This window comes from Vipera berus (assembly GCF_964194415.1).
Source record: "Vipera berus genome assembly, chromosome: Z".
NCBI classification, from domain to species: domain Eukaryota; kingdom Metazoa; phylum Chordata; class Lepidosauria; order Squamata; family Viperidae; genus Vipera; species Vipera berus.
In genome coordinates, this window is record NC_138205.1 from 127,267,770 (window position 1) to 127,293,388 (window position 25,619).

General features: G+C 41.8%; 2 protein-coding genes across 4 annotated transcripts in view; both read right to left on the bottom strand.

Moving 5' to 3' along the window:
* The window catches only part of LOC308678436 (uncharacterized protein), a 558,730-nt gene that overhangs the window by 418,314 nt on the left and 114,797 nt on the right, over nt 1-25,619 (bottom strand). The window lies entirely within an intron of this gene.
* The window catches only part of OXSR1 (oxidative stress responsive kinase 1), a 99,102-nt gene that overhangs the window by 71,683 nt on the left and 1,800 nt on the right, over nt 1-25,619 (bottom strand). For all 3 annotated transcript variants that reach the window (XR_014028660.1, XM_081345622.1, XM_081345621.1), the window contains exons 2-3: nt 14,031-14,143; nt 7,620-7,728 (exon numbers count right to left, since the gene is read on the bottom strand). Coding sequence is in view for 2 of the 3 variants with exons in the window: in XM_081345622.1 (XP_081201748.1) it covers nt 7,620-7,728; nt 14,031-14,143 (222 nt within the window). In the remaining variant the exon portion in view is untranslated. The remainder of the gene's footprint in view (nt 1-7,619; nt 7,729-14,030; nt 14,144-25,619) is intronic.

Sequence of the window (25,619 nt, forward strand, 5' to 3'; positions counted from 1 at the left end):
ATTTTTTGTTTTACCGTGCATGGTGGGACAGACTTCACTTTTGATCGTGGTCTCAATATTCTGTTGTTGTTTGGCTGTTGTTTGTGTTTGTTTTGTTGTGTGTGGTTATTTAGTGAAGTTGCAAGATTTGTGTCTTGGGTGTTGTGGTCAAAAGTGGTGTTGTCTTTATGTGTAGAAGCGTCAGATGGTGTGTTGGTTATGCAAGTTATTGTGTTAGAATTTTGTCTGTTGTTTAGTTCAATTGTAATGGATTGTGTTATAATAATCTCATCTGTTGTGTTGATATGGTGTTTGACAGGTGGGTGGAGTGGTGTGTTTGTGTCTTTGTTGATTGTATTTAAGCGTTTGGATGTTTTGTGTTGTTGTAAATGCCTTCTCAGAGTTTGGTATGGTGGTAATAATTCAATATGTCTATTAATTGAATTATTATCAGACAACCAAGCCTCTTTCCATAAACGGCCACCTTTAGTGGGGTCTTAAGAGATGACTATAGCTCCTTTGAAATCAAAGGTATGGCCATGTTCCGCTATATGGGCCCAGACTTGGGAGGTTTGTTTTTGTCTTTTAACTGCTAGAATATGTTCGTGTATCCTGGTTTTTAGTCTTTGGGATGTTTCACCGATATAACTGCAAGAGCATTTGTTGCAGTTGATTTTGTAGATAATAAAGATGATAAATTGTCTTTGGATAATGGTTGAAGCGTATTACTTTAGAATGTAAAGTTTGGTTGGGTCTATGCGCAATGTTGATATTATATGGTGCCAGGATTCTAGCAGTTGCTTCAGAGCCCCCGTTGATATATGGGATGGTTGCCCAGGATGTGGTGTTCTGTGAATCACGGTTTGAATGTGGTATATTATCCTTGCAACATCGTTGGACAAATTTAGGTGGATAGCCATTTTGTTTGCATACGTGGTAAAGGGACGCGGTGGATCAGTGGGTTGGGATGCTGAGCTTGTCGATCAGATGGTCGGCAGTTTGGCAGGTCGAATCCCGAGTGCCGCGTAACAGAGTGAGCGCCTGTTACTCGTCCCAGCTTCTGCCAACCTGGCAGTTCGAAAGCACGTAAAAATGCAAGTAGAAAAATAGGGACCACTACAGTGGGAAAGTAACAGCGTTCCGTGCGCCTTTGGCGTCTAGTCATGCCGGCCACATGACCACGGAGACGTCCTCGAACAAGCACTGGCTCTTCGGCTTTGAAACGGAGATGAGCACCAGCCCCTAGAGTCAGAAACGACTAGCACGCATGTGCGGGGGAACCTTTACCTTTAAAGGTAAGCTTTCTCCTTGGATTTAGCTGTCTCTGTGCTGCAGTGTGTTTTGACTCTCTTGAACAATGTTCTTATGCAGCTAGTTTTGTGGGAAGTTGGATGGTTGCTTAAATAGTGTAAGATGCGATCAGTGTGAGTAGTTTTGCGGTAAACTGTGGTTGAAAGATTGCCATTTGGATGTCGGTGGACCAATACATCTAAAAAAGGTAAGGAATTGTTGCTTTCCTCCTCTGCTGTAAATTGGACGCTCGGATGTACTGAGTTGAGTTTTTGTAGGAATTTGGTGGTGTCACATCGTTTAATGACTGCAAAGGTGCCATCTACATACCTAACCCGGAACTTGGGTTGGTAATCAGACATGACTATCTGTTCAAGGTTCTGCAAAACAGCCTCAGCAATAATGCTTGATATGGGTGATCCCATGGGTGTGCCTTTAACTTGTTCGTATATGGAGTTATTAAAAGTAAAATATGTTTGAAGGCAAAAACCTAGTAATTGGATGTAGTCGTCTGTATTGGGGGAGGCAGGTTGTCATGGTGCTTCTCTTTGTAATAGATTTTTAAGAACAGAGATGGCGAGGTTTTGAGGGATAGAGGTGAACAAAGATACTACGTCAAATGAGATCATGATCTCATCATCGTTCACCCTTAATGCGTGTAATTTTTTTTTAGAAAATCTGCAGAGGATTTTACAGAGGTTGTAGAATTATCAACTAAGTGTTGGAATTTTAGACTTAACCATTTTGCCAGGCCAAATGTGGGTGTACCCCTAAAGGACACAATGGGTCTAAAAGGGACTCTTACCTTGTGGATTTGGGGGAGTCCATAAAAACGTGCCATGGCTGTATCCCTGGGTCGAGTGGTTCTGTGGTCTTCATCATTTATTTTGTTTTGTTTCTTGAGTCTGTTTAAAGTCTTATTAAGTCAGTTGGCGAGTGATGTCATTGGATCTTTTTTGATGATGTGGTAAGAAGTTGTATCATTTAGTAAATCGTGGATTTTCTGATTGTAATCATGTTTATCCAAAATTACAGTGGATCTGCCTTTATCAGCAAGGAGGATGATGATGGAATTGTCCTTTCTCAGGTCCTCTAGAGCTATGATTTCTGATTTTGGTAAGATATAGTAGGGTCTGTGGTTGATGAGTAGACCCGATACTCGTTGTCTGATGGAGTTTTTAGTATCTTCGTTGGCTTTAATGTGGTGGATGATTGGTTCAAGTGATGCTGCAAAATCATTTTGTCTGGCATCTTTTAAATTAGTACCGGCATCACGTTGTAACAGTGAAGTTTGTAAGTTGGTTAAAGTTTTTGATGATACACACACACACACAGAGAGAGAGAGAGAGAGAGAGAGAGAGAGAGAGAGAGAGAGAGAGAGAGAGAGAGAGAGAGAGAGAGAGAGAGAGAATCCATGCTGGATTTACTCAGCTTTCTTTGCGGTAAATTCCATGTGGTAAATTCAGTTTTAGTGGGGTAAGACCCAGCTTACACAAAAACAGTTTACGCATGGGTTAAATCTCAGTTCCCATAATCCCTCAGCAGCTGCTAAGGGTTGTGGGAGTTGACATCCAACACAACCATAAAGTACCAGTTTGAAGAAGTGCGATGTGTAGTTTTGCAGTTGGGACTTGTCTTAGCAGTAGGCTCTTGCAGAAACGTTGCAGTGTTTTAATGGGGGGGGGAGGTAGAATTTTCATGAGGGTGTGTGTGTTATGTGGGGTGGTGAACGCATATACTGTATTCATATCTATATATCTGCAATGAATATATAATATATATATAAAACCATGAATTTTAATGCTTCCTTGGACATGGACACTAACTGGGTGATTCTGGACCAGTACCTGCTTCAGCCCAACCCACTTTACAGGATTGTTGTGGAAAAAATAGGAGAAGGGAAGGTCATCCTCATTTAGTGACTGTCTGAAGTTATGACAGACCTCTCCAGAGCTAGGTACCTTTTTTGAAATTCCTCACCCATACCCCATGGTCATGTAATCCCATTTCGGATGCTTGATAACCATCTCATGTTTACGGACATTTGCAGGGTCCCATAATCACATGGTCGCAAATTTTGGCGGGGGAGGTGGGGGTTTTCTGGTGTTTAACTCTGGTTTTTAGCGAAAAACACCCATTAAATAAAATTGATTTGCTTAACGGTTGCAGTATCGGCTGAATTCAGAATGACTTGCCACAGAGACTGTAAAATCGAATGCTGTCACTAGGTGATCTGCTTAGCAACTCCCACAACTTTCCACAACTCTGTGCTCAGTCACGGTTGTAAGTTGGGGGACTACCTTTATTACCTATGCTGCCTTGAGTTAAAAAAAGAAAGAAATTTGGCATATAAATCAAATAAACATAGGTGTGTGGAGGATATTTCCATGTGGTAACCATTCTTGGGTCATGTTTCCATCTGTGCCGATTCATTCAGGCGTTCTCTTTGCTGGAACTAAAATTTAAAAGTATTGTAAAACCATTAAGAGGGTAAAAAAAAGGCATATAGGAGAACAGGGTTGTTTTTGAGAGCAAACATATTATCTGGAAAAACGTTATTTCTGTGGTCTCCCAAACCCTTTTACACATCTTCTCTGCAACTGGGCATCTTCTGTGCCACTGAAACAGGTTTTAAAAATAGAAACACCGAGATTGAGTTTATAATGAGGAGGAAGTTGCTGGAATTCTAAACCAAGCAACACCCTCAGCCCTGCAGTCTCACCCCGTAACTTCCTCCAAATTGCATTTTCTTCTTATCTAATTCACTCCTATTAGCTTTTTCCCCACCTCAGCCAAGAATGCTGCTTCAAAGTGTCTTAAAAAGGTAAAGGTAAAGGTTCCCCCGCATATGCGTGCTAGTCATTTCCGACTCTAGGGGCCGGTGCTCATCTCCATTTCGAAGCCGAAGAGCCAGCGCTTGTCCGAGGACGTCTCCGTGGTCATGTGGCCGGCATGACTAGACGCCAAAGGCGCACGGAACGCTGTTACCTTCCCACCATAGTGGTCCCTATTTTTCTATGTGCATTTTTACGTGCTTTCGAACTGCTAGGTTGGCAGAAGCTGGGACCAGTAACAGGCGCTCTCACTCTGTTACGCGGCACTCGGGATTCGACCCGCCAAACTGCCGACCTTCTGATCGACAAGCTCAGCGTCCTAACCCACTGAGCCACCGCATCCCTACTCAAAGTGTCTTACGTTAGCTCAAAGAAGGAAAACGTGGCCCCAGCTGAAATTAAAATTGAATATATCTGTTTTATTAGCCAGGTTGCTTCTGGGGACAGAAGTCCCCTTCGGGAAGGGGAGTTTAGCTTAAGAAATGGATTTTTGAGACTCAGAAATGAAGGCACAGTTAATGTCTGCCAAAGTTTTTTTTCGTTGCAGGAATTTAGGGAGAGTCCTACAGCAAATACCAGCTTTGTTTCTAATGGAGCTAGTTTGTATGCCAACAGCCAATTTTTGCTCTCCCCCTCCGCCTCCTCTTTGACAGTACACATTTATTTTCCTTTAAAAAAAACGTATTTCGACGAAGGAAAAAAATTCTTGAAACATGAACACTCTCATACAGTTTGGCACCCTTGAGTTGGCTTCATAAAGATAGTGTCTCAAATAGCTTAGGGTTTTATGTATATTTTTTCTTCTGCCTCTTCTCCACAACCCTTCATCTAATTTAGGCTTGGTTCATGCCTTGCCGTGAGTGATCAGTTCTTTAACTGTGGCCTACACCGTAATCTACCAAATCAGTGAAGCCACAAATGATAGGTTATAGTTCACAATGGCTGGTTCTCCTGCCACTCTTAAACCAAAATCAGAGAAAGTGTTTTGTGACCTAGAGCAAAGTTTCTCAAACAGGGTAACTTTTAAGATGTGTGGACTTCAAATCCCAGAATTGCCCAGACAGCATTCCTAAAGCAATGTGTGAATGTAGCTGTTCACATCTACAGTTCCTTTTCCTTAGGTTGGATACTTATTTTTCCACAAACCTGCTTTCTATAAGTAGTCCTCGAGTTATGATCAATTGCTTAATGGTTGTTCGAACTTATGCTGGGTCTATCCTAGGGGGTACTTACAACCTGGATTCAAAGTTCCGTCAGCTAACCCACTCTCACCCCGCAGAGTCACGTAATTGTACTTTGAGTGCATGGCCGTTTGTTGCATCCTACGACGGAAGGATGGAAGGCTGAGTCAACCTTGAGCCTGGTGGGATGCGAACCTGCACTAATTGCAGGCAGCTGGTGTTACTTAAGGAGGCATTAGCCCACTGCTCCACCAAGGCTCTTAGTGCAGGTTCGCATCCCACCAGGCTCAAGGTTGACTCAGCCTTCCATCCTTCCGAGGTAGGTAAAATGAGGACCCAGATTGTTGGGGGCAATTAAGCTGACTTTGTAATAATGCCGCTTGGGGTGTGTGTGAAAGCCCTAATAAGCAGGCATATACATAGAATGAAGGCTACTGCTAAGCTTGTAAGCCACCCTGAGTCTTCAGAGAAGGGTGGGATATAAATGGAATTAAAATAAATAAAATAAAATAAAAATGAAACCGCAGGTGTTCCTCAAATTATGACCACAACTGAGCCCAACGTTTTTGTTGCTAAGTGAGAAATTTGGTAAGTCAGTTTTGGCCCCGTTTCACAATCTTTTCTTGTCACATCTGTTAAGTGAACCACTGCAGTTGTTCTGTTAGTGACACAGTTGTAAAGTGAATCTGGCTTCCCAATCGACTTTACTTGTCAAAAGGTCACAAAAGGGGATCACGTGACCCCGGGACACTGCAACTGTCATAAATATGAGTCAGTTGCCACGTGGATGATTTTTGATTATGTGACTATGGAGATGCTGCATTGGTCATAAGTGTGGGAAATGGTCATAAGTCACTTTTTTCAGTGCTGTTGTAACTTCAGTCAGTCACTAAAAGAACAGTTGTAAATTGAGGACCACATGTATATTTTCCTATGGTATATTAACTACCAAATATGTTTCTACCCTACTGGCCCCCAAGCCCACATATAGTTTTAAAGTCTTCTTGTTTTAAAACATTTAATGTTTCAATATTTTCCATGCCGTTCAATTGTAAGGGAGAGATTATCTCATCAAACTCTCAAAGCACAATGCTCCGCATAGATTAGGAGAAATTGAGACAACTACACATATAGTCTATTATTTATCCATTTACTTGCTATATTTGAATTCAGCCACACTCTCAAAGCACTTATGAGGCCTTCGCTTAAGAAGAACAGCAATGATCAAAGAACAATCCCCAAACAGCGCATGAATAAATCATAACGTTATTATCGAAAGTCTGAAACTCAGAATCTATTTTAACTCTATTTTAACAGCCTTTTTGAAAATCAAAAGTGAGGTCATTTTGCTGGTTCAGAGAGACTTCCACAAATAAATTGACATCTATCTCCTATCTCCTAAATATAGCTTGATTCCCAGCAATTCAGATTAATTTCATAGGCAGTCCTCGGCTTACAGTCTGATGGTGTTGGGGCACCCGCACGACCAATTTATTTTTACCATCTTTGTTGCAGCTGCCTTTCAGAAAATGGGACTATTGTGAAGGAGTTGCTACAATTGTTAAGCAAACACTGGAGCCATGATTAAGTAAACCAATGGTTTGCTACAGGCCAGCTTTGCTGAAAATAGCAATAATACTTAATCATATATACTGCTTCATAGTGCTTCACAGCCCTAAGCAGTTTACAGAGTCAGCATATTGCCCCCAACAATCTGGGTCATCATTTAACTGAGCTGGGACAAAAGGCTGTCAGGATTGAGCTGGTCAGGATCGAACTGCTGGCTATGGGCAGAGTCAGCCTGGCTCTTACAAGAACAGAAGTAAATACTAGTTTTCAGCAAATCTGTCGTGAAATTCAGTCACATGACTGTAGGACACTACTAATGGACGTAAATCCATTTGTTGCTGGGTACCCAGCATGTGATCACATGATTGTGGACAGGCAGCTGTCAGATCTTCAGAACTGGGCCAATAAGTACCCCCAGAGAGATCTGTCACAACTTTGATCAGTTGTAAATTGAGCACTACCTGCATGTACATTTTCATTTAGCTAATTAATATTCCTGTGTATCAAACATCTGGATGAGACAATGCTGTTTATATTTGCCCTAATAGGCTGGATGTTTGTCTTATCCCTGGTTTGATCTATAAATTGCAAGTCATGAAAATCTTTAAGATTAATCAGCCTGCAAACATATTCTACTTAGGTGTCTTTCAGAGAAGGTGTTGTTGTTGTTGTTATTGATTTAAGTAAAAAATAGATCTGCATCTTAAAATCCCTTTTTATAGTGACAAACCAAAACAAACAGCAGCAGAATTCAGAGAAATCTTACCTCCACTTAGGAGCTTCATCACTAACCAAAGTTCATCTTTCACCACGAAAGAAGTGTAGTATGAGACTATATTTGGATGGTGACACTGACTCATGGCTTGAATTTCTTTCTGAAAGGGAGGAGAAAAAAGACAGGAAAATCAACTTGCAGTTACTATTCTCTTTTAACAGACTTAACCATCCTAAGCCGAAGCAACAGGACACCAGCACAAAAACCTTCATTTACAGTTTCCAACATGTGGACTTTAATTCCCAGAATCCCCCAGCCAGCATGGTCATTGCTGAAAATTCTGGAAGCTGAAACTTACCCACCTGGATTCTATCCAGGCTGGGAAATGCTAATATATAAGGAACAAAAGTTGAATCAAATCCTGGCTAAAAGGTAGAATTTGGGAATGGATTCCAAGCCCAGCCTTTGCAAGGATATCCCAGACAGATTGAACCACAACTCCCGTAAAGACAAGGGATGCAGCATTTGCTGGTCGGTGTTGGGTCTGCATTCCAATCAATATACAGGTAGCCCTTGACTTATGACCACTCATTTAGCAACCGTTCAAAGTTATACGACTGCACTGAAAAAAGGGACTTAGGACCTGTCCTCGCAGTTACAACTGTCACAACATCCCCAGGGTCACATGATCAAATTTCAGGTGCTTGGCAACTGGCATGTATATATGACAGTTGCTGTATCATGGGATCACTATTTGTGACCTTCCCAAGCAGCTTCTGACAAGCAAAGTCAATGGGGGAAACCAGATTTGCTTACCTTGTCTAGTTACAGAGGTTCTGGTCTGAACTGTGGTCTTAAGTCAAAAATTACCTGTAACTATGGGGAGAGAGCAAACAAATTTGATTGTTTCGAATCATATTTGTACATTATTTTACAATTAAATTACAAGTAAATCTGCAAATAAATTACTTGTAAATAATTTGCAAGTAAATTATTATCTGGGCTCCCAAGATGGAGCCGTTCCTCCCAGCTTCCTCTCTGTTTTCTTAAGAAAGTGATTTGTAAGTCTGGAATTGAAAGTTTAGCAGGAGGTCCGGTCAATGGGTGTTCTGTGACAGCCACAAGGCTTGCAGTACTCATGGTGAGGTTGCCCAAAATGTGCTCCCCAAATTCCATGCCTGTAGTCCCCAAGGAGGTTCAGGATGTCCGCTCCATTGTGCAATGTGCAAAAAACTCACCCATATCCAGCATACCAGGCAGGAAAGAACCGGCATTTCTTTTAGTTTTTTTTTTAATCCCAACTTTGTTTGCATAACTAATTCAAAATAGCAACCGTATCTTATTATTCCTTCCTTCTCCTATTTTCCCCCAACAGAACAACCTTTCGAGTTAGGTTGAACTGAAAGAAAATGGGGCTGATTGAAGTCACCCAGCCGGCTTTCATGCCTAAGTCGGAACTGTTCTGTACCAGCCAGCTACCGGCCTTGCAGAAAGGCAACCCCTGTACAAACGGCAGAGGCTGGAATCCGTCTGCCAAATTTATTAAACAAACAAACAAAACATGAAACAAGATACCGGAGCTTTGATCCTCTATCGGAGCGGTTGCTTTCAGCAAACCAGCCCTCCCCCAAACACTCCCTTTATAAGAGTTCAGGGCGTGGCCTCTCTTTGCCTCCTTCCGAGAAGTCCCACAGCCTTTCTCTGTTTGCTCCTACTTGACTGCCTCCTGCGTCGGGCGTCCTTGAACAGGGCCAGCTGTGGGTCATCTTCATCCACACTGTCGAGCTCACGCAGCTGGGTCTCCACCAAGTAAGAGGGCCCTGGCTGAGGGCTCTGCGGAGCCTCCAAGCCATCATCAGCAAATTCTTCTTCAACACCCCCCTCCTCCCCCTCATCTGAGTCATCCGAGTCATCCGACCCAACTGCCGAACCCACAGGCTGACCCTGAATCACAACAGGAACTAGAACTCACCCTCTCCTGGGGATTGGCCCAAAGTCACCTAGTCAGCTTTCATACCTCAAGTCGGGACTAGAACTCAACATCTCCTGAGGATTGGCCCAAAGTCACCCAACTGGTTTTCATGCCTAAGGTGGGACTAGAACTCACTGTCTCCCTGTCTCTAGCCTAGTGCCTTAACTAGTAAACCAAACTGGCTCTCCAGTTTATTTTATTAATTACAACCAGGATTACTGTTGCTAAGCAATGTTTTTTATGACTGCATCACTTAGTGGTGGAAATTCCAGTCCTAACTGCCTTGTAAGTTGAGAACTACCTGTGATTTTCAAAGAAAGGAAAAAGAAAAAGAAAAAAGAAAAAAAAGAACTGAAGTTTGCGAAATCTGTGAAAGAAGCTACTCTGTCAACTGATACGAAACACTTTTAATTTATTAGGATTTAAGCAAGAAAACATAGAGGGCTCACTTGCTTGAATGCCCTCCAAATCTTCTATGATGAGTGCTGTAATTTTAATGACATTTAAAGTCATTAACATTAATGTTAACTCAACTCGTTTAGTTGCATTTTTATTTTGACCCATCCTGGCTTTTTCACTTTTTTGAGCTTTAAGATACTACCCTGTTTTTCACATTTTCTCAAAAAAAGGCGAATGGTTATAAATAACCGTGGGTGGCGCGGTGGTTAAAGTGCAGTATTGCAGGCAAACTCTGCCCACAATCTGTAGTTCGATCCTGATGGGGCTCAAGGTTGACTCAGGCTTCCATTCTTCGTAAAATGAGGACCCAGATTGCTGGGGAGAATGTGGCATCACTGTAAACTGACCAGAGAGTACTATAAAACACTATAGAGCAATATATAAATATAAGTGCTATTGCTATTGCCAACTCAGTCAACTCTAGTACCAGAGATGTAGGAGCAGAAATCTCCTCCCTGCCTGAACCCAGAGTTGGGAAAATGTGGGAAATATATCCATCACAGTTTATTTAACCATGGTTGGCTAAATGAACCACATTGGACTGGGTTTGTGCAAGATGCCAAGCCAAAGCCAAATTAAAAGCAACCTCTTGATCTGTATTTATAAAAATATCACCCAATCCTGGAAAGTAGACCTCAATGCAAAGCACGGTAACCTCAGTAGCTAACTCCCGCAAGTAAACAAACAAATGAAAAGAGGATTTTTCATACAGTAATCTTTAGAGGCCACAAATCCATTAGGCTTAAAGATTACATAGGGAAAACCAAAATTAACAAGCTGCCAAACATTCTCTGCCTCAAAAACAGGAACTGGCTAGTGCCTCTACAACAGACATGTCAAACACAAGGCCCGGGGGCCGGATCCGGCCCATGAAGTGGTTTCATGTGGCCCGTGAAGCCATCCTGGAAACAGTGAGGGAACGGTCCCCACTGCCTTGGCCCTGGCCCAGAGACCCTCCTTCTGCCAGAGACCCTCAGATCTGTCCCACTCCTGCCCAGGCCCCCATAGGCACCCTTGATGTGAACGATGTAGAGCTGGCCACGCCCACCCAGTAGGCCACACCCACCCTGGCCATGCCCGCCCGGCCCCGAGGGCAACCGCAATGCTAATGTGGCCCTCAATGAAATTGAGTTTGACACCCCTGCTCTTTGCCAAGAGGCTAAAAAAACGAATTAGGCACTATTTTTGGAACCTAAGCTTAACCATATCCCAACTCTGTAACCTATCACACCTTCAAGGACTAGGTAATGTAAAATTGATTTTATGCAGCCTAAAATTGATCTTCTAGGATGCAAAAGGGGATCACGTGACCCCGGGATGCTGCAACCATTATAAATATGAACTAGTTGACTAGCGTCTGAATTTTGACCACAAGACTATTGGGATGCTGCAACAGTCATAAGTGTGAAAAATGGTCATAAGCCACTTTTTCCGGTGCTGTTGTAACTTTGAACAGTCACTAAATGAAATCTTATAAGCTGAGGACTACTTGTACTTTCCAAGTCCATACCCAACTACTTCTTGATTTCACCCAGTGCCTGAATTTGGGGAGACGTGTCTGCAGAGATAACAGCCTTGGTTTCATTAATATCCTCCAGTTATACAAGCATATTTCTATTTGTTCATCCTGGCGAACATAAAACCCAGCCTTCCAAATTTAAAATTAAAACACTGCCACTGTGTGTGAAAACAGCATTCATCTTGAGATGTCAGCTTGCTAATTATAAACACGTCCTAGTTGTGAAGACTCAAGAAGCACCAAGGTCAAGGGAGGTCATACTGGTTCTTAAGAAAGTTTTAAGCCTTACAAAAGATATTACATTTCAAGGCTTTCCAGAGACCTGAAAAAATATTACTGAGGACAATTCCTTCTAAGAGAAGAGAAAGGGGATTTTTCAATTACTCTGGAATTTTTGACACCAAACATTGCAAAACTGAAGGGTTTTGGTTTCTGCGGAGCCTGTCTATCCCACATTTGTTCTAGATCAGTGTTTCTCAAACTTGGCAACTTTAGGATGTGCGGACTACAATTCCCAGAATTCCCCAGCCAGCCTTAAAGTCTGTACATCTTGAAGTTGCCAAGTTTGAAAACCACTGGCTTACTGTGTTGTAGGAACCCACCCATTATGGTCAGTAATTGAAGGTCTGCAGAATGTGCTGTGCAAACCAAATCAAGCGCTGAGAAAAGCTTGGTACGTCTTATCCTAGAACAGGGGCAGGCAACCTTGGCTCTTTTATGACTCGTGGACTTCAACTCCCAGAATTCCTGAGCCAGCATGGCTCAGCTTGGAAACCTCTCCCTTTCCCCTCAGTGTGGCTGGCTCAGGAATTCTGGGAGTTGAAGTCCACGAGTCATAAAAGAGCCAAAGTTGCCTACCCCTGTCCTAGAAGAGGTAAAATTAATTGTGGGGTGTCTGGTTTGTTACAATTAAGACATTTGTTTGGATCTCTACACTAAACCAGTATTTCCCAACTTAGCAATGTTAAAATGGATGCACTTCAAATTCCGGAATTCTGGGACTTGAAATCCATACATCCTTAATTTCTAAGGTTGAGAAATACTGCCCCAAATTGACAAATCTTGAAAACCAGTAAGTGGCTTGACTCTTTTAGCAGAAAATAAACGGAAGCGACGGCACTTACTCAGTTATCCTAGCACTGGTGTCCTAACAATGTCACGGGTGTACTACCAAAAGAGGATTGTAAGAAATGGGGATTCCTGAATGATAAGACAAATCCCATTTATGCAGTCTCAAAATAGAACTGAACTTGAGTCACAATCCTCCTTGTGGCTTAAACGGGAATAAATTCATTCACACTGAAGTCTGAACTAAACCACAAAGCCTCTTGGCTTGGATCCTTAACTGCCATAGGAAGCTTGTAATCGGAAGCATAAAGGAGACAGATCAGACTTCATTTTCTCACTACAAGATGCATTTCCTTTTTAACTGTTCTCCAGCAAACCATTCAAAAAGCAACTTATACTTTTCACCTTCTTGTTCTTCATTATCCTGGAGATTAGGAGATTAGTTTATATATTTTCACATGTGGTGGACTTGTAGAAATATAAAAGCTTTTTGGATTAAAATTTGGTGGAACATTCAAAAGATTTTTAACAGAAAGATAAAGTTTTCTCCGCAATTGTTTTTATTGGGTATTGTTGTAGATTGTGATGTTAAGGAAACTAACTTGATGTTGAACATGATAACAGCAGCACGGTTACTGGTGGGACAATATTGGAAGAAGGATAGTTTGCCCACTGTAGAAGAATGGGTGTTTAAAGTTTCGAATCTTGCAGAAATGTCTAAGATTTCTGCTCATTTGAAAGATCATTCACAGGAAAGATATATTTCAGTTTGGAGGAGATAGATAAATTATATTCAGAACAAATATGGGACTAAAAAGTTCCATTTAGCTTATGAGTAGATTTTAGTGGGATATTGTTATTGGCACTTTGTTTGTAGTTATGTTAAAGGGGAGTTAAAGCACATTATGAATTTGGTTAATTGTATATTATGCATAATTTTTATTTAGAATATGATTATTATAACTATAATCCTGTATTTAGCTCTGGGAAGTGGGGGGGGGGAAGTGGGCGGGTTTGGGGTGGGAGGGATTTGGGGATATATGGTAAAATTTTGTTTTTGTAAAACTCTTTAATAAAAAAGGAGATTAGTTTATATATTGAACATTCGTTCCTTTATTTAAAATATTTATCTAGCTATAATCAATTCAACAGGTTAAATCTGGGCAGTTTACAACAAAAAATATTGAAGAAGCCTAATAAAAAGTATACAAAACTGCTGTTGGTAGCTTGCAAACAATAAGGAAAGAATAGAGCAATAAAAGAATCAAAACAACAATAACACTGTTACCTCATCTAATGTTTAGTTTTAAAAAAAACCTCTAAAGGACCCACTAAAATTCCAACCAATCCCAGGCTCAAGACAAATTATTACCATCAACCCCAAATCATAGTGATTTACAGACCCTAAATTAATTGTGAAAGAACATGGGTGGAATTTTTGTACCAAGAGCTCGTCCATGCTGGTCTGGCATTTCTCAAGATTGATCCTTTTAATTGCCACTTTTTCCTTCTTTGGGGTACAATAGGCTGCCTGGACCACAGCTGTTGCTCCACTCCCTGAAAAAGAACCACAAATACAAAATTAGGAAGGCAGATTTGCTCCAAAAAGGAGGAGTTAAACAATACTAGCAACAATTACACCTAGTCCTCAACTTACAGCCATTTGTTTAGTGACTGTTCGTAGACATGACAGTGCTGGAAAAAGTTAGGTCCTCGTACTTATGACCAGTCCTCACACTTACGACCATCACACTATCCCCATGATCGCAATTCTCACATTTGGCAAATGACTCGCCTTTATGACTGGTTGCAGTTTCCTGTAGTAACATAATTGTGATGTTATTTAAATTTAGTACCAGTGAGATTGTGCAGTGAGCCAGAACACACAGTTACAGTTGATTGATTAGAGAGTGCTGGCTCCCTCATGAGGCAATCTGCAGTGTGATTGGTTGCTGTGGAGGAGGAGGGGGAGTTTCCCTTTTTTCCCACCTTTTTTTTCCTGTATGATCTGTGATTTACCTCATGATGCTCCAGTTTGCCTGACTTATCTTGTTTGCTGTATATACAGATGTAAAATATATTTAAATAAAACAAGGTCACAGCAACGTCTCTGACTCCATTTGGACACCTGATGCGTAATTCCATGACAGACATGAAACCTTTTTTGCCCGTTTCCAGCAAAATCCACCCGTTGGAAAAATGAGATTACACTTATGACCGCAGAGTTCGCTTAACAGTTACAGATTCACTTAACAACTGGCATGATTCATTCAATTCCACTCACAATTTTGGTCATAAGCAGTGCTTTTTTTGTAAAAGAAAAAGGTGCCGGAACTCACACATGTCATACAACCCGCCTTGCCTATCCTACAAGGTTCCATCCAAAAAAGGTGCCGGAACTCCGTTCTGAGAGTTCTATGAGAAAAAAAGCCCTGGTCATAAGTGAAGGACTACCTGCACCTATTTGTTATTCAAACACAGCCCTTAATCAAAATGTGCCAGCTTAACGTCATCTACAAACACTGATTACTTATGCAAACTTTAATTACATACTAAAGATTCTTTCCCTAGCATATTTTTCAAGCAAAACAACTGTTCCCATAAACAGACTCCTCAAATGCCCTTCTGCCTTTTATACCCAGAGGTAAAGCCTTAAACATGAACTGCAAAACTGTATTTGGCGCAGCTAACCTAAACAATGTAAAGCTAATACATAGAAACAGCAAAAGGAGAAGCAGTGCCAGGAAAGGCAAAAACTTAGCTGAGAGAACACCCTCAACAAAGCAGATCAGCAGAATACAACAGATCAAAGGAAAATCCATTCCCATTTTGACAAAACATCATCAGGGTTAACACCAGTTTTTCCCAATCAAATGGTCAAACTGGCTGGCTTTGAAATTGATTGTAATGTTAGAAAGCAAGCAAAGCATTTGTTTATTTATTTCATCCATCCATCCATAACTAAAACTCTAATTGTCTTTAACTGTTTGTCCGTTTGCACCTTCACGTTAACTCAAACGGTCCGCTATACTGCAACAATTTTTGAAGCAAGGTCCCTAAAAGCCACTAGCTTAAAGAATGCATTAAAAAATCCGGGACATCTCTGGAATTGAATTTCCCACAATGTTCAATTCAGTCTTATTTGCAAAGTTCTGGTCCCTGCGACATCCCACAGTCACATGATCATGATTTCCAACACAAGATTCAGCTTCCTACAAGCAAAGTCAATGGGGAAGCCTGCAGGAAATCAAAAGTCAGTCCTACTCCCACTGCATTTTTGCCTACAAGGTCATTCTGTTTCTCATAAGAAAATGTTGACATTATTGAAGTTCATTTGCCATTAAAATTATTTTTCTATTTACAATATATATTCCTAGATTAGGCATATCCAACCCTCCCTTCCCTCCACCACCTTCCCTACATTCTTTCTTCTCCCTCTTTTTTCCTTCTTTGCTTCCCCTTCCCTCCCCTCATTCTTCCCTTCCTTCATCCTTCCCTTCCTTCTTCCCTTCTCTGCCCTTTCTTAATCCTTCCCTTCCTTCCCTTTCCTTTCCCCATCCTCCCTTCCCTCCCTTTATCCTTCCCTCTCCTCTTCAACTTATTTTTGTCCTGCCTAGCCCTTCAATTAAATTTGCAAAGAAAGAGAATTTTAAAAGGTAGGATTCCTGGGTAAATACTTTGCGGGGGAAAAATCCTTTGCACTGCCAGAGACAAATGGATGGGACCTTTGGCATACATACCACCAATAGCAACACCCCAGACAAAAAAACCCAACAGGCTTCTACCAAGACAGAGGCAGAAGAAAAATGTAAATACAGACATCGCTATAATTTCTTAAGTGGCTGTGTTGTTCCAGAATTTACTCAGGAGCAGAAAGAAGAAATGGGAGCACATACAGAGGAAAGAAGATATTGCAGCACATATTCAAATACAGGCAGTCCTTGACTTATAACCACTCGTTTAGTGGTTCTTTAAAGTTACAACGGCACTGGAAAAAAGTGACATGGCTGTTTTTCATACTTACGACCGTTATAGCATCCCCATGGTCACATGATCAAAATTCAGCTGCTTGACAACTGACTCATCTTTATGACGGTTATATGTGTTCCCTTTTTGTGATCTTCTGATGAGCAAAGTCAATGGGGGAGACGGATTCGCTTAACAACCGTGTTACTAACTTAACAACTGCAGTGATTCACTTAACTATGGTGAGAAAGGTTGTAAAATGCGGGGGGGGGGAGAATCACTTAACACATGTCTCGCTTACCAACAGAAATTTTGGGCTCAATTGTGGTTGTAAGCCCAGGACTACCTATATTCCTCAATGATATTGTTCCTCGTCTGTTTTTTGCCCTTAAACAACAACAAAAAATTACACCAAAGGCTGACAACGAACATTTCAAAAGGAATCCATTGCCTTAAATCAGAGGTAGACTTCTCCTTCCAAAAATGTGTTTGCATGCTAAAAGAAAGTCTATTAACATAATCCGTAAATTGTTCTCGCAGGGAAAGAGGCAGGTAGACAAATTGATTTGAAAGGATGAATCACCTATTCAGAGGCAACCAAAGGATCCTCCCAGCAGATTAAACAATATTGTTTAGATAGATAGACATTTATTAGAAGGCTGTTGACAGATTTACTGCTACTGCTGCTGGGTTATTGGAGCTGACTTTTATTGCCTAAACTGCTTTACTGATATTATTTTTGTGGCTAGGGTGAGCTGGCCTGAATGTCCAGAGAAAGGATTCAAACATGTGGAAGAACTAACGGAGCTTACCGTATAAATCAGGGGTGTCAAACTCAATTTCACTGAGGGCCGCATCAGCATTGCAGTTGCCCTCAGGGGGCTGGGTGGGCGTGGCCTACTGGGTGGGCGTGGCCTACTGGGTGGGCGTGGCTAGAGTGTGTATGGCCTACTGGGTGGGCGTGGCCAGCTCTACATTGTTCACATCAAGGGTACCTATGGGGGCCTGGGCAGGAGTGGGACAGATCTGAGGGTCTCTGGCAGAAGGAGGGTCTCTGGGCCAGGGCCAAGGCAGCGGGGGCCGTTCCCTCACTGTTTCCAGGATGGCTTCGCGGGCCACATGAAACCACTTTGCGGGCCGGATCCGGCCCCCGGGCCTTGTGTTTGACATGTCTGTTATAAATCTTGACTGGCATTTAAACTCATTTTTATTGACAAGACAAGCCTCCCATTTCAGGGCAAACATTCAATACACAATAACGACACATTCCAAACTACTTGGGAGGTTTCCTCCATGAAATATCAATTAATCAGAATAGAGCTGGAAGGGACCTTGGAGGTCTTCTAGTCCACCCCCCTACTCAAGGAGGAGGCCCTAACAATCTAAGATTAAAAACCAAGAAAGTCCAGCTGCCTTTTGGAAAAAAAAAAAACTTTGAGATAAAACATGACCTGGATGACTGAGAATCTCCACAGACATAAATTCCACAGTTTAATCGGGGTGAACCCAATGCCACTTTTCTCTATTAAACACAGTTATACAAACTTTTATTCTGACTTTGGCTTTTTTTTTAAAAAATGTGCCTTTTTCTCCTCAGGACATTTCTCTCTCTCTCTCTCTCTTTCTCTCTCTCTCTCTCTCTTTTTTTTTTTTTGCACCACAGCTGGTCCTCAACTTACAACAGTTCATTTAGTGACCATTTAAAGTTACAACGGCACTGGAAAAAAGTGACATTTTTTTACAGTTACGGCCGTTGCAGCATCCCCTTGGTCATGTGATCAAAATTCAAAAAAAAAATCGGATGCTTTGCAATTGGTTCATACTGTATTTATGACGGCTGCAGCGTCCCTGAGATATGTGATCACTTTTTGCGACCTTCTAGGAAGCACAGTCAATGGGGAAGCCAGATTCGCTTAACAACCACGTTATTGACTTAACTGCAGTGGTTTACTCAACAACTGTGGCAAGAAAGGTTGTAAAACTCACGTAACCAATGCTTCACTTAGCAACATAAATTTTGGGCCCAACTGTGATCGTAAGTGGGGGATTACCCGTTTTCGCTCTCTTTTCTATGGGACTGAGGGCATGGAGGAAAATTAGGGGTAAACGGAATCCGCAGTCCATTTAAACCAGCAGCTGCCTCTAGAGGTGGGAGGGCATTGCACATTTTAAGCCCCCAGGCGCTCAGACACCATTTGGTATTTTGGTCAAATCCCAGCTCATGACAGGGACATACATAATCTTTAATTTATTTCAATTTTAAATTTTAATTTACTGTACAGAGACCTTTAATTTTTGTTGTTGTTAGCCGCCCTGAGTCCCTCGGGAGATAGGGCGGGATATAAGTCCCATTAATAAATAAATAAATAAATAAATTGCCAACTTTGGGAAGGGAATTAATCAGATATCGTGATGAGTAATAGTTCTCCCCCCCCCCGCCACCCAATTGTGCTCTAGATAAAGCAAGGATATATCGCAAGAGGATTTCCTCTCCCATTTTTTCAATGTTCAGCAACTTTTGACATGATAGCAGTGTTCCAATATTTGAGGGGCTGTTACAAAGAAGAGGAGAGGGCTCAACCTATTCTCCAAAGCACCAGAGGGCAGGAGAAGCAGCAACGGGTGGAAACTAATCAAGGAGAGAAGCAACCTGGAACTAAGGAGGAATTCCCTGACAGTGACAACAATTAACCAGTCGAACAACCTGCCTCCAGAAGTTGTGAAAGCTGCAACTCTGGAGGTTTTTAAGAAGAGACTGGACAGCCATTTGTTTGAAATGATGGCTGACACGGAGGTTGGACTAGAAGACCTCCAAGGTCCCTTCCAACTCTCTTATTCTGGGAACACCAAATGCAACTCATGCCTGAAAAGTCACAAAGCAGGAAGCTTTATTAAACACAGAGAATCCTAGAACTGGAAGGGATCCTTGAGGTCATCCAGTCCAACCTCCCCTTCTCGGAGTGCAGGAATCAAGTCTTGGCAACTAATTACTGTTTGACTTCTACAGGTACTTATGACCACAAACGAGCCGAAACTTCCATTATGTTTGCCCCATTTTACGACCTTCCTTAGCACTGTTGTTAAGTGAATCACTGCAACTGTTAAGTGAATCTGGCTTCTCCATTGATTTTATTAGACGGTCACAAAAGGTGATCACCTAACATTGCAACCACCGTAAGTACATGCCACTTCTCAAGCATCCATATTTTGATCATGTGATAATGGGGTAGCTGCAAATATCATAACTGTGAAAAATAGTCGTAAGTGTTTTTTTCAGTACAGGTAGCCCTCAACTTACAACAGTTAGTTTAATGACCACCCAAAGTTACACCCAAAAAATAACCTAGGGCCGTTTTTCACACTTACAACCATTGCAGCATCCTCATAGTCATGTGATCCAAAATTCAGATTTTGCAACGGACCCATATTTATGACAATTGCAATGTCCCAGGGTTATATGACCACCTTTTGCAAACTTTGAACCAGCAAACTCAATGGGGAAGCCAGATTCACTTAACAACCATGTTACTAATTTAACAACTGCAGTGATTCCCTTAACAACGGTGGCAAGAAATGTCGTAAAATGGGGCAAAACTCACTTAAACAAATGCCCCACTTAGCAACAGAAATTTCGGGCTCAATTGTGTTTGTAAGTCGAGGACTACGTCTACTGTTGTAACTTCAAACAGTCACTAAACGAACAGCTGTAAGTTGAGGATTACCTGTATTGCAATGGCTCCCTGGGTCACTTGATCTCACTGTTAAAACTCCTCTTCAAAGAATTATTTTTTTAAAACATTCAGCTGGAATCAGGAACAAGAGAAAAAGAAGTCTTGGTATTTATCCTGTATGACAGAGGCGGGAACTACGGCTCCTTTATGCCTTGTGGACTTCAACCCAGCATGGCTGGCTCAGGAATTCTGGGAGTTGAAGTCCACAAGTCATAAAAGGGCCATAATTCCCCAACCCTCCTCTGTGACATCTGATTTAAAGAGTGCTCTCCTACCTGGCCCCTTTTCCCAGCTATCTTCTCAAGGCAGACCCATCCCATCTCCTTCAATCTCTCTTCAGAGAGCTGAGCTTCTCGTTCTCCCTCTGATCTTCGCTGAACCTGTTCCAATTTATCTTAATCCCTTTCAAATCCAAAAATAGATGGAGCCTGGGTTGATCATAAGCAGCACAGAGGTAGTCCTCGACTTACGACTGGTTGCTTAATGGCCGTTTGAAGTTACTGTCAAATGCTTTACTGGAAACCAAGACACATGACATCCCATATCAGTCCCACAATCCATTAAAGAAGCTGTTCAGCTAAAAAAGAGAGACAGCGATAGCCAATAGCACTTAAGACATATACCGCTTCATAGTGCATTACAGTCGGCTCTTAAGTGGTTTACAGAGTCAGCATATCGCCCTCAACAATCTGAGTCCTCATTTTATAGAGCTCAGAAGGATGGAAGGCCAAGTCAACCTTGAGCTGGTCAGGCTCGAACTCCTGACAGTAGGCAAAGTTAGCCTGCAATACTGCATTCTAACCACTGCACCACCACAGCTCCTACGAGATAAATGACTTTCAAAGATTGTTCTTTCCTAAAACCTTCCCAGTCAAACCAACTGGCCTATCATCCATTAGAGCTTTCTTCTCCCGTTTTGGAAAAGGAGCACATTGCATCCCTTCAGTCACCTTCCTTCTCACAAATGACACATAAGGTTTCAACAAGACCTTCAGCTAGTTTTTGGATTTTTTTTAATTTTTAATCCCATTTATATCCCGCCCTTCTCCGAATACCATTTGAAAAAGTTGAAAGGATCATGCACCTCGGTTCTAATTTATTTATTTTTTTATTTTAATCCCATTTATATCCCGCCCTTCTCCGAAGACTCAGGGCAGCTTACAATCTAAGCACAAATCAAATGTGCTTAGCAATAGCCTTCATTCTATGTATATGCGTGCTTATTAGGGCTTTCACACACACACCCCAAGCGGCATTATTACAAAGTCAGCTTAATTGCCCCCAACAATCTGGGTCCTCATTTTACCTACCTCAGAAGGATGGAAGGCTGAGTCAACCTTGAGCCTGGTAGGACTGGAACCTGCACTAATTGCAGGCAGCTGGTGTTACTTAAGGAGGCATTAGCCCACTGCTCCACCACTGCCCATTCAAAAGTAAGAAAGTTTTCTGTAACTATGTTTTTATGGATGCAGATCCAATCTCACTTTTTCATTATGTTCTTCTCAATTTCCTGGCACAAGTGCAACACTTTCTTTTACTGGCAAAGTATAGAACATTAATACACAACTTTCACTGCCTACTTCTGTAACCTCTTGCAAGACTGGGAACCGGGTGAAGAGGAAAAATAATGAACCCGTTTTCAATTGCACCTCTTTCTTGAAGGGATATGGAAGAGATGGGACTGCAAAAAAGAGATAGAGGAACTATGGTTTGTTAGAATAGGATGGAAGGGCATAAAAATATCCATAGGCAATGGTCTCGACCTTTAGCCTGTCTTCCTACAAACTGCATGTGTTCTTTGCAAGGATTTAACCACATCCTGGCTCTTCAAAAGCACTTGGGAATCGAGGGGGAAGAACGAAGGGGGGGGGGGGAGAGAAGAGAAGAGAAATTTCAAAAACCAGATCTGATCCTGATGCAACTGCTAAAACCAGCTGGTGAAGAAATGGGAGGGAGGAGACGGGAGAGTCTACAGGAAAAGATTAATTTTTACATTTCATTCACCAAGTCACTTTGAAAAGAAACATGAAACATAGGGGGGGGCGGGGGAAAGGAATGACAGTCTGTTAATGAGATTTTTGCTTTCTGCAAGATTGCCAACAACCACCACTCCATTACGCCTTCCTGGAAGGACTGTTAAGACCAGAACGAGTTCCAATTTAAAGGAACCCAAAGGAAAAAAAAAAAGAACCATATTGTAGGGAAGGACATCTGAATTTAGCCGTGGAAGAGAAGAAAGGAGGAAAGGGTAACTATGATACAAACAAATGCAACTTAAAGGGAATTGGTCTCCTAGAACCAAACAAGATATTTTATTTATTTAATTTTAATCCCATTTATATCCCGCCCTTCTCCGAAGACTCAGGGCGGCTTACAAGCTTAGCAGTAGCCTTCATTCTATGTATATGCCTGCTTATTAGGGCTTTCACACACACCCCAAGCGGCATTATTACAAAGTCAGCTTAATTGCCCCCAACAATCTGGGTCCTCATTTTACCTACCTCAGAAGGATGGAAGGCTGAGTCAACCTTGAGCCTGGTGGGACTCGAACCTGCACTAATTGCAGGCAGCTGGTGTTACTTAAGGAGGCATTAGCCCACTGCTCCACCAAGGCTCTGTGACATTGTTACAGGAATGGAGGCTACTTACGACCACAATTGAACCCAACATTTGTTGCTAAGGGAAACATCTGTTAAGTGAATTTTGCCCCATTTTACAACCTTTCTTACCACGGTTGCTAAGTGAATCACTACAGTTGTTTAGTATCATGGTTGTTAAGCGAACCTGACTCCCCCATTGTCTTTGCTTGCCAGAAGGTTGCAAAAGGTGGATCGTGTGACCCCAGGACACTGCAACTGTCATAAATATGAATCAGTTGCCAAGCATCTCAATTATGATCACATAACCATGGAGAGCGCCTGTTACTCATCCCAGCTTCTGCCAACCTAGCAGTTCGAAAGCACGTACAAATGCAAGTAGAAAAATAGGGACCACTACAGTGGGAAGGTAACGGCGTTCCGTGTGCCTTTGGCGTCTAGTCATGCCGGCCACATGACCACGGAGACGTCCTTGGACAAGCGCTGGCTCTTCGGCTTTGAAACGGAGATGACCACTGGCCCCTAGAGTCGGAAACGACTAGCACGCATGTGCGGGAGAACCTTTACCTTTACCTTTAACCATGGAGATACTGCAATGGTCGTTAAGTGGGAAAACAGTCATAAGTCACTTTTTTCAGTGCCACTGTAACTTTGCACAGTCACCTGTATATTTGCAGAAATATAAATGAAGCACCTACGCAACTATCCCCAAACGGCAAATGCCATAGGCTCCCTGATGTGCAGTAATGGAGAAATCTAATCCGGGCCTAGTCCCACTGACCAAGAAATGCTTGTGCTCTCAACTCCAGCTAATCTAAGGCTTGCTGGTGGGTTTATGCTTGTTAAACCAAGATATACCTGTAGATTGCCCACCTAGATAAAGCATAGAAGCACAAGAATGAAAAGCTTATAAACAGCATTCCTGTGTTGCATTTTTCTCTGTTTTTTCCTCTCATATCCCTCAAAAAGTCACTGTGTTTGTGTTCTCTGAAGGTGGGGAACAAAGAACACAGACTTTGCATTCATCCTAGACAAAATCCAACTTAAGAAAACAGACTAGATGTAGTTCAGAAAGGGCAATAATAACTCTCTGGCTGAAAGTAGCAAAGTTCGACCCGTTACCAATTCATTCACTTTACCAACCTTCGGTAATAGTATGAATAAGAGCTTTTGAAAACAGTGATGAATTATGAATAGTAACAGACAGATGGCTTAATTCATGTAGGGTTTAAACCATGATCTGTAGATCAAGTGATAATGGTCTGATTCACAAATCACACTAACCCACAATGGCCAAATTCACATACTACACTAACCTAAGGGCAGCAATGTAATGAAGGGTAAAGTGGAAAATAAGCAATTGGCAAATAAGATGTAGCTTCTTGAATTTGATTGCACAAGCAGAACATAGCAACCACAGTGGGAAAGGCCAAAATTTGACAGTGCACACAAAGCCATAACGAGTCAGTTTGATTTCAGCTCAGTATGATATACAATCAGGTCGCCATAGATTATGAATTAGGGTTTCAGGTAAGTTATGTGTGGATCTAGGGTAGTTTGACAAATTGAAACTATGTGGACTTTAATCCCCAGAATTCTTCTGGCTGGGAATTTCTGGGAATTGAAGTCCACACATCTTCCAGTTGAGAGACACTGATTTAAGTAAATGTGAATTTGATCATAATCTATTAATAAGCTAATCTTCAAACTGCAATATTCCCCAACAGTTCCAAAGGATCTCTCTAGCTGAGTTCAGGAATGGACCAAAATAATAATAATAATAATTTGGAAGGGACCTTGGAGGTCATCTAGTCCAACCCCCTGCTCAGGCAGGAAACCCTATACCATTTCAGACAAATGGCTGGCCAGAAGAGTTTGAACACACTAAGCCAAGAAAAATGGGCTATACAACAGATTAGTGTGATGAGCAACACAAATATCTGAAGTAATTTTAGGACCCTCAGTTTCCTCTTAGGAAGGCTGAACAAACACCCACTTTCCTATACTGTGGAGTGTCGGAGGTTGCCACGTCTTCCCAAGTCACAAATATGGATTTCTCCATGATCTTCAAGACATTCCTGAGAACTGAAATATACTCAGAACCAAAATGCCTAGTGTCCATGCTAGCCAAAAAATTAAAAAAGTGCTAAATTCTCTTCTCATACACATTATTTCTAAAATTGCAGCTGGAGAAAGTTTGACAATAAATCTTAACTGCAAACAAAATTAGAGCACAGCCACACCCCCAGCTTCAAAGCCTTTAAACCACAAGTATTCAAACTTTTTCATCCCTCAAGCATTAATTGGGAGGGGGGAAAGGGAGAGAGAGAGGGAGGGAGGGGGAGGGAGAGGGGGAGGGAGGGGGAGGGAGAGGGAGGGAGGGAGGGAGAGAGAAAAAGAGAGAGAGAGAGAGAGATCAAGCTGTGTTAGTCTAGAAATGCAAGGCTCTTTCTTTGTCCTAATAAATACTCAAGCTAACATCGATGGTCATAATTTTATAGGAACCCCAGCATCCACAAAAGCATAACACATTCATTATCGCAACTATCAGTGCTTGCCTGGGGAACGGAATTCAAAGCTATGTGTGCTTAAATAAAACAAACAAACTGGAGCTGGCATGCCTTTTAGTTTAAGACCAGGCATACGTATATCAAAGCACAAAGCACACATCCTTTGCCAAACCTTTCAGAAGCAGATTTTTTGATTCTCACACAGCAGACACACTTTCAAGGGAAGTAC